This window comes from Mandrillus leucophaeus, unplaced genomic scaffold, assembly GCF_000951045.1.
Source record: "Mandrillus leucophaeus isolate KB7577 unplaced genomic scaffold, Mleu.le_1.0 Scaffold112, whole genome shotgun sequence".
Classification (NCBI taxonomy): Eukaryota; Metazoa; Chordata; class Mammalia; order Primates; family Cercopithecidae; genus Mandrillus; species Mandrillus leucophaeus.
The window spans coordinates 535,765-536,507 of NW_012099432.1; the positions used below are offsets into that span (position 1 = coordinate 535,765).

The window sequence follows — 743 nt, forward strand, 5'->3', positions numbered from 1 at the left end:
GCAACAGAGTGACACCCTGACTCAAAAAGATACCAGGAAAGGAGGGGCAGGTCATACAGTTGGGGCCCTTTACGTAAGGGAAATGACCTACAGCTGGTCTTTCTCCAGTTGGGTCTGACCACAGCCCATAACAAGGTGTGCCACAGTATGGCCAGTGTCAGAATGAGTAGCCCAGGGCCACAGGACACTGGGGGAACAGCCAGTTAATATTCCTAAAGGCCTGGTGGGGGGTGGTGGCATTTTAATGAGGATGAAATGGGGGAGTGAAGCATCCAGGGAAGCAAGGGGTACCCACATACAGGGTGGATAGAGGTGAAATTAGAGGAGGTGGCTGGCGCCTCCCCAAATAACTCATTCTTCAGGATGTCTCTAACTAATCATTCCTAAATGTAGAACTGCCAGGAGTTTCCCTGGGAAATCGTGGTCTGATTTGATTACTGACAATTAGTGGCTTGACTCTTTCGGGGACAAAAAGGGAAAACATAAAAGAACAATAGCTGGGTGCGGTGCTGTGGTGCTGAGTGCCTGCAACCCCAGCTACTCAGGCGGCTGAGGTGGGAGGACGGCTTGAGGCCAGGAGTTCGAGTCCAGCCTGGGCAACATAGGGAGATCCTATCTCTTCAGAAAAAAATAAAGGAACAATAAGAGAAGGTACTAAGGAAAGGGAAGGGAACACAGAGGCTGTTGTTCCCAGCCTGGGTGCTAACTGCAGACGTGGAATGAGAACAGGTCTAACCAGCTGG

General features: G+C 50.7%; 1 protein-coding gene across 1 annotated transcript in view; it reads right to left on the reverse strand.

The window, feature by feature from the left end:
* Positions 1-532, reverse strand: part of DNMT1 (DNA (cytosine-5-)-methyltransferase 1) — an 86,644-nt gene extending 86,112 nt beyond the window's left edge. The window contains exon 1 of the mRNA XM_011994993.1: positions 296-532. Within this exon, the coding sequence (XP_011850383.1) occupies positions 296-297 (2 nt within the window). The 5' untranslated portion in view covers positions 298-532. The remainder of the gene's footprint in view (positions 1-295) is intronic.
* Positions 533-743: the final 211 nt, after the last annotated feature.